The sequence below is a fragment of the Pteropus vampyrus genome, unplaced genomic scaffold (genome assembly GCF_000151845.1).
Source record: "Pteropus vampyrus isolate Shadow unplaced genomic scaffold, Pvam_2.0 Scaffold336, whole genome shotgun sequence".
NCBI lineage: Eukaryota > Metazoa > Chordata > Mammalia > Chiroptera > Pteropodidae > Pteropus > Pteropus vampyrus.
In genome coordinates this window covers 371,741-379,491 of record NW_011889117.1, presented here as the reverse complement: position 1 = coordinate 379,491, position 7,751 = coordinate 371,741, and the positions used below count along the sequence as shown (strand labels likewise).

At 50.8% G+C, this 7,751-nt stretch overlaps 1 protein-coding gene across 1 annotated transcript in view; it reads right to left on the bottom strand.

The window, feature by feature from the left end:
• Positions 1–5,703, bottom strand: part of BPIFB2 (BPI fold containing family B member 2) — a 17,883-nt gene extending 12,180 nt beyond the window's left edge. Inside the window, exons 1-4 of the mRNA XM_011378359.1 lie at positions 5,595–5,703; positions 3,208–3,301; positions 1,589–1,693; positions 747–893 (exon numbers count right to left, since the gene is read on the bottom strand). Of these exons, the coding sequence (XP_011376661.1) occupies positions 747–893; positions 1,589–1,693; positions 3,208–3,301; positions 5,595–5,703 (455 nt within the window). The remainder of the gene's footprint in view (positions 1–746; positions 894–1,588; positions 1,694–3,207; positions 3,302–5,594) is intronic.
• Positions 5,704–7,751: the final 2,048 nt, after the last annotated feature.

Below are 7,751 nucleotides of genomic sequence, written 5' to 3'. Positions count from 1 at the left end.
TACACATGATGATCATGGGACACGAGCAGGATTTACAGACAACTCTTCTCTAGGGAAAATACAGTCCAAAATGTTCAACCACCTCACAGTGAGCCCCTACCCATGTGTGGGAAAGTATAGACAAAATGCAGGGGATTCACAAGCACTGGGTTATTCAGGCTGTGAGGGTTTGAACCTCGCTCCAGCATTTGCCAGCTGTGTGACTTTAGGCAAATCACTTAACTGCTCTGTGCCTCCGTTTTTTCTCCTGTAAAATGGAGAAAATAGTTACACCCCCACTGGTAGGATCACTGTTAGACAATGCTCGGAAAGGGCCTAGAATGTGACCAGCTCTCAGCAGGTTCTCTGGAGGCAGGAGCTGCTGTAAGCTTTAGATAGTACATGAGAGGCCACCTCACACAGTGAGAGCTTGGTGGGTCCCAGTCCCCTGGACCTCAGACTCCCTATCTCTGCAGGAAGGGACAGCCTTCTGAGGTCCCTAATAAAGGCATAAGCCCACAATCCCTTCCTGAGTAGTATGTTAATGGCTAATGTGCGTTGTTATGTGGTGGGAGGGTGGGACTGTAGAGAGGACATGGGCTCTGGCTGCACACTCCCTGTATCACCTCAGGCAAGTCCCTGCACCTCTCTGATCCTTAGAGTGCTCAGCTGGATGTGATACTGGGGGTCTTTTAGGCCCATTGTGGCAAATGGATGAAGGCTTGAGTAGGAAGCTCAGAATATAGCACCACAGCCCAGGCACCCACCTGTGATTGCCATCAAGCACAATGGCATTATTGAAGAACGAGGAGCAGGTGGAGATGCTGACAACGGGAGTCCTGATGGAGTCCGGGGCCACACGAGCATCAGCCACCAGTACCACAGGTAGAACCAGCTCCAGGGGCTCTGGGACTCTGCAGGGACACCAGTCCTGAGACACAGCTGCGCCGCCCAGAAGAGCCCATGTTGACCGATGTGAGACCTTGCAAACCCCCAGCCCAAGCCTGCCCTCCACTTGACACAGGCAGGACCCCCACTCAGCATGATATGGTCCCACTTGAGCCCCCCAAACTCCACTCAGGGTCACAGACATTACAGCAGTTGGGTGTGAACTCTGGCTCCCCATGCCCTCTGACTGCGAGACCTGAGTCAGTCATTCCCCATACTGAGCCTCAGTTTCCTTTTGATAAAATGAACATAAGATTGATGGTACTGATCTCAAAGGGCTGTGCTGTTTCTTTGAGGCAGTCATGTGAAAACACCCTGCTTGGAGCCTCTCGCACAGTAAACACTTATAAAATAGGAGTGTCAGGACAGAGGAATTAAAATAAGAGACCCCTCTGAAGGTCCAGCTCATAGTTTAAAAATTAAATGCATATAAAGTGACTGATGTACAGAAATAATTCTAATGGCTATGCTTATTGAGCATCTACTATGTGTGTAATTTTAATGAATTAATTTAATGAATCCATGCACTGCAACCCTCATAGACCTGCTGTGAAATTTCATCCCATTTTACAGCAGAGAAAACTGAGAGATGGAGAAGAAAACTAGCTCTGATCGTCCCTGAAAACCTTCTTGCCCCCTCCCGACAAGGAGACTCACTCACCGAAAGACCTTGAAAGTAAAATTGGCTGCCGCCAACATGCGTATCCCAAAACCGGCAATGAAGTTCAGGTCCAGGCGGGACACCTGCACATTCAGAATCTGGACCCTGCAGGGTAGGAATGGAGGTGACAGGGTGGCCCCCATTAAACCATGGAATTAACTCTGGGGAGAGTGCCCTGAGCCATATATACACTGTTGATGTTATAAAGGACTTTCTGACCATTGGAACCATGAGATGAGGAAGAGGTAGTGAGTTCTTCATCACAGGGGGCATGCAAGCCTTGTATGGACAACAAGCTGGTAGGGAAAAGATGCAGAGAGGATCCCAGCACTGGACTGGAATTGGGTGAGATGATCTCTCAGGTCTTGGAGGGATTTTAGTGTTTGACTGAGGTCTGGAAAGCTGGAAAGTGGGGAAAGAAAGACTTCGGGACCCACAGAAGGCAGAAATCCCCTCTATCGAATTCTAATCAACAGCTTTGGCTTGTAGCTCTCCGGCAATGGGAAACTTAATCCCTTAAAAGCTGCCTGTTCTGATTGCTAAGCACTTTGCAACTAACCTATAATTCCTTTTTTTCCTAAATGAAAGTCATTTCTTTTTTCTGCACAGCAGTGGTGGGGGCAGGGGAAATTCAAAACATTACAAATGGTATAAATTTTTAAAATCACATCAAAACTCCACAAACACTCTCACTGTTGGCACTTGGGTGACATCCTTCCATAACTCTTCTTAGGACACAAGCTGACCTAGAACCTACTTTTTTTCACTTGACAACCATCCCGGATGTGTTCCCACATCTATAAACAAGGACTCTCGGTGCCGTAATCAAACAGCCACATGCTGTCCATTGTGTGGCTGGATAACAAATCATTTAGGAACCCTCAACTGTTAGGAATTGATGTTGTTGCCCGTTCTCCACCATTATCAACCACGCTGTGAGCAGCATTCCAGCCCTACCCAGGGGCCTCAACTGGAGTGGGGAGGGCCTTCTAGTCAGCTGCTTTTTTACCCATCTGTATTAAATATTTGAACTTAGTCTCCATCATTCCAAACTTTATAGTATATATATTTTTTCTTGTAAATCCAGAGATCTGGCAATAGTAAATCTGCGTCCACATAGATGGGGACAGCTGGCCAAGCCCCTGGAGGTATCTGAGTTTGAGGCACCCCCATCTATCTTTGCCTTTGAGTCTCTGTGCTTAATGGGGTAACGGGGATGCTGTGGGGGTAAATTACTCAGATTTGTGTCTAAATTCAGTGTCTAGCTTTTGGAGGCAGTCGCCAAGGGTCCTGCCAGCACTGGGAACCCAGGAGCCACAATCTTCCACAATCTTGGCCGCTGGAGGCAGAAATCTACAAATTCAAAGGCTCCAGGCCCCCATGTCTCTACCTTGGTCTCATCTCCTAAGTCCTCTTGTGACCACTCACCTAGTGGGTGGGCATATCTAACCGAGTGAGGGAAGCACTCATCTAGCTTGTGGGGAAACACTCACCTATAGATGAGGGTGTTCATTTAGTAGACTGGAGCATTCTTCCCAGGGGATGAGGGGACTCACCTGGCAAGAGGGAACACTCACCTGGTGACAAGAGCGCCTTATCTGGAGGGCAGGAGCACTCACCTGGAGGGCTGAAGCACCTCTCCACTCCAGTCCAGGAAATGTGGGACAGTGACCTGCAGGGCCCGCTGGAGAGGGGCTTTCCCGGTTTCAGACACTATGAGGCCAGAGCAGGGCAAGGTCAGGCTGCCCTCAGGAGCCACCAAGGAAGACCACACCATCTGCCATCTGCTCCACATCCTGAGAGGGGAGGGCTCAGAAACTGGAAGGGGTAGGCTTGTCCATGGACACAGGGGGCCAGTCCGCTCCCCATAAGCCCTCCTTGGGTGCACTCCTCACACCAGAACTGCAAGGCGTGCCATCCCTCTCTCGCTCTGCCTCTCGAAATCCCACTGTCTACCCCACTCCTCAGAAACAATAACAAACTTGCTTTGCCCTTTTGCAAGATTCTGATGGGATTCCACCTCCTCCGGAGCCTCCCCAAATCCCCAAGCAGAGCGCCACACCAGTTGAAAGGTGGTGGGATCTGGGGGATGGAGGCTGAGGACTCTGGAATCCCTGAGATTCTGGGTGCAACCCCCAGCTCTACTACTCTGCTATTCACTATCCGTGTGACTGCTCTGTGCCTCAGTTTCCCTACCTATAAATTTGCAATGATTATAAAGACCCATCACATAGGGTCTTTATAATGGCTCAGTATACAATAAATGTTAGCTCTCCCTGTTGCTCTTCATTTTTATGATAATAATGGCTAATATTTCTATAGTTTCTCCTTTGTTCTGCCAGGACTGTTCTGGGTGCTTTGCTTTTCATCACAACTCTGTAACATAGGTACTATATTATGCTCTGTTTATGAATGGGTAAGAACACCTGGAAAGGGGATGTCAAGTCAGAGCTGAAGTCAGATCTTGGCTCCCAAGCCCCTGGACCTCCTCATGCACCCGTGCTGCTGGACCAAGGCAGGTGCCGATTAAATGTGAGTGGAATTAAAAAGGGGAGCGATGGTGCTGGAAGAGAGCACTTGATGAGTCAAGAGGCCCGGACTCTGCTCAGACTCACTGTGGGATCTGAAGAAGTCCCTGTGCCCCTCTAGTCCTCAGTTTCCCCAGACGCAAGCATAAAGGCAGTGGTCTCTATGCTCTTAATGCCCCTCTCCAGCCTGACCATCTGTGACTGAGCTGAGATCCACACCCAAGCCTCTGGGCTCCATCCACAGTGCACCCCCTACACAGGGCTTAAACTCTGGGGCTTACAGACAGGAACTGGAAGGACACTGTCAAGAAGCCACCCAGCCTGACCTTGGAAAGAGGTGTGTGAGGCTTGGGCATCCTGTCGGATTTCCGCCAAGAGCAAACACAGGTGGGTGCACCCAGAGGGCTCTCGGGACAAAGGAGGTTCACATGGGACAGGCGGAGAGAGAATGGCTAACGGAGGGCAGTGGCCTCATGTCCCTGCTTACCAGCATCCGTGCATGGCACCATGTGCCAGTCACACTCTAACACGGATCACTGACCCCTTTCACTGCCCGGATACAAGGTCCTGGAAGTCTGTGTGTGCACCGGGGGAAAGACCCTGCTGCTTCCCTGAGTCACTGTCTCACTGTTTCGTGGCCTGGGCCACTGACAGAAACTTCTACTGTCTGACCTGAGTCCTTCACACTATAACCTGAGTTTAGTCTTGTCTCAAGGGAAGTTGCTTCTGATTTCTCACTACTGACTCAGCTTAGGTGAGACCCCAAAAGCCTCTGCGGGGGCAGCTGTGGGGGGCAGCCTTTGTCCCTCTCTGGGCCTAAGTTTCCTCATTGTCCCTTCCCTAGGGGTGGAGCAGACTCATAGGACAGAGGCCTCGCCTAAGATAGGCCCAGTGAGAGGCTGGCTCTTCTCACTGTGAGTACAGCAAGGATCTAATGCCATGCTCCCCCAGATCATGCTAGACACGCCTTCCCCAGCACACAAGTGCACACAGAGCCCCCACGCACACACATGTACACCCAGGATGTGCAGCCACATCTGCACGCACACATGTCCAGGCACCATGACACTTGCACATGATTGGGCACCCACTTGACACATCTCATGAATTTTCAAACCCATATAGATACATACAAGCAAAAGTAACCCCTCAAACTGACCCATGCCCACCCCACTTGGTCCCGTGAGCACAATCATGAGGGTACACTTGCATATAGGACAAAACATACACTCCCACTCATGCATTCACTTACTATTCATTGAGCAGCACTGTGTCAGACAGTCAGGCACTGTCTGAGATCCAAGGACACAGTGACAGATGGATAAGATCTGGGTCCTTGCAGGGGGCGGGGGCGGGGCGGTTGAGTTCACAAATATACACATGCACTTAGGATTGCACAAACACATACAAACATGGAATCACGTGTACATACTCATGCACAGATACATGCAGGACAGCACAGCGATCACGTCTCTTACCGTAGTTCAGCATGGCTTTGTTTAGTCTTACCACGGTGCCCGGCACGGAGGTGCCAACCATGGGCAGCAACAGTGCCAGCAGCAGGCCCAGCCCACATGCCTGAGCCATGGTAGTCCTGGCCACTGACACCAAGATCTGTGGGCTGGGGTGGGGCCAAGCTTCAGGGAGCTTTTCCGGAATGCCTCCCCCGCAACCTGGAGGTCACAAGGCCCGAGTAGAGATCCCAGCCCTGCGTCAGGCCCCACACATCAGTCTTGCATCCCCACTTTGGGAAGAATCACCTTTTCCTGCCTGCTTCATCAGGTACCAGGGAGGGATCTGGTCTGGAAATGGCCCACAAGGCCTAGAGAAGACATGGCCTTGCCTAAGGCCATACAGCAAACTAGGGCCAGTGCAGGGCCCAAGCTATGTAAGAGGAAGATGGTGACACTCTCAGATGGGTAGACTAAAGGCAGTTTCCTGTCCCAAGGAGAGAGCCCAGACCCACCACCCGAGGCCTAGGGCTGTGTCATCTGACGCCAGGAATCCAGCCCAATATGATAGTCCAGCCTGGGGTCCAGCCAGAGGAGGACCCAGGGTGGCTCCTGTCCTCATCTCGTCCTGTGCCAGATAAGGAATGTTCCAAAAGTGGGCCTCTTCACTGCCCCCTGGCCTCTCCTGACCCAATCCATCTGAGTGGACAGATCTATGTACGACCTGGGGAGAGGGAGCTAGGAAGGAATGAAGGGCCACTGCTTAGATGGGCTAACTGAGTCCTGATGGGCAACACTTCCCCAGAGTCCCACAGCAAGACCAGGGATGGACCCTTCTGCAGAAGGTGGTTAAAAGTACTGTGCCCATTGAGCAGATGGAGAAGTTGAAGCTCCTCCTTAGAGGAGTGCCAGCCCATGCCCAGTCCTACCTCTGGTGGTTCCTGGAACAGGTAGACTCTCGACGCCAACCTAGCCCTCCTGTGCCCCAGGCAGATGTGACAACTGCTTTATGAGGTTTCCCTGGTATGTAGGACCCACCTGGGAAGGGACATGGGGAGGGACAGGTTTGCTTGTGGTTGCAACTGTTTTCCTTGCAAACATGGCTTATGCCAAAGTGTCTCATCTCACATGGGGCTGCCACGTAGTAGCCAGGCCCAGCTGCCAACCACTGCAAGACCCTGGGGTTGTGCAGCTTTAGGGCCTCAAAGGCCAGGAGATCTCTGGAAGGAGGGCTGCTCCCAGGAGGGTCCCCTCATCACCCAATCTGGCCTGGCCAGACCCAAGAGGAAGAGGATACCCAAAATCAGGGGGATGGCTGCAGTAAACTCTCGGGCCTGGCGCCTCCAAGCTGGCCCAGAAACACGACCCTTTTAGGAGGAGCAGGAAGCTATCTGAGCCCCAGTGACTGACTGAGCCCTGATCCTGGTCGCAGACGAAGCCCTGGCCCTTGCCATAGACTGAGTCCTTAACCTCATCAGACATTGAGACCTAACTCAAAGGGCAACAGACAACCCCGTCTTTGCTACATAACACCCCAGCCTCTCTCCACATGCACATCCCTCTCAAATGGATTTAGCCCGTTATATCTTTCCACACTACAAACTCCAGGCTCCATCTTGGCTATATGGGTTCCAAGGAGCTGTGTGCACATGAAGGAGTTTGTATATACGTGTGCGTACGAGTGCGTGTTTATGTGTGTATGTGCTTGTGTGCACATAGTCATGTGCACACATGCACATTAGGTCATAATTACAGGCATCAGAGGAAAGTGTGTGTGTGAGTCTGTACATGAAACGAGCATGTTGACATATTGGTTTATGGTGTTACGTGCTTGTTTACTTGACCCTACATGAGTGCAGGTGTGGGGAATTCTGTGTACAATAGGTGTATGTGGGCTCGGTATACTGAGTCTCGGTATGTGGGTCTGTGTGTGTATGTGTACATGTATATAGTGACTGTTTCTTGGTTTTAGGGAGGGGTATATGTATTTGTGTGTGTACATACACTTAGGCACAGGAAGTGATGGCACAGCTACAGGGAAGGCCCCTCTGTTTCTCTTTTCTTGTAATTAAATTGATGAGAGTGGCATTGGTTAATAAAATTATACAGGTTTTGAGTGTACAATTCTATAATATATCATCTGTATATTGTATTGTGTGTTCACCACCCAAAGTTAAATTTCAT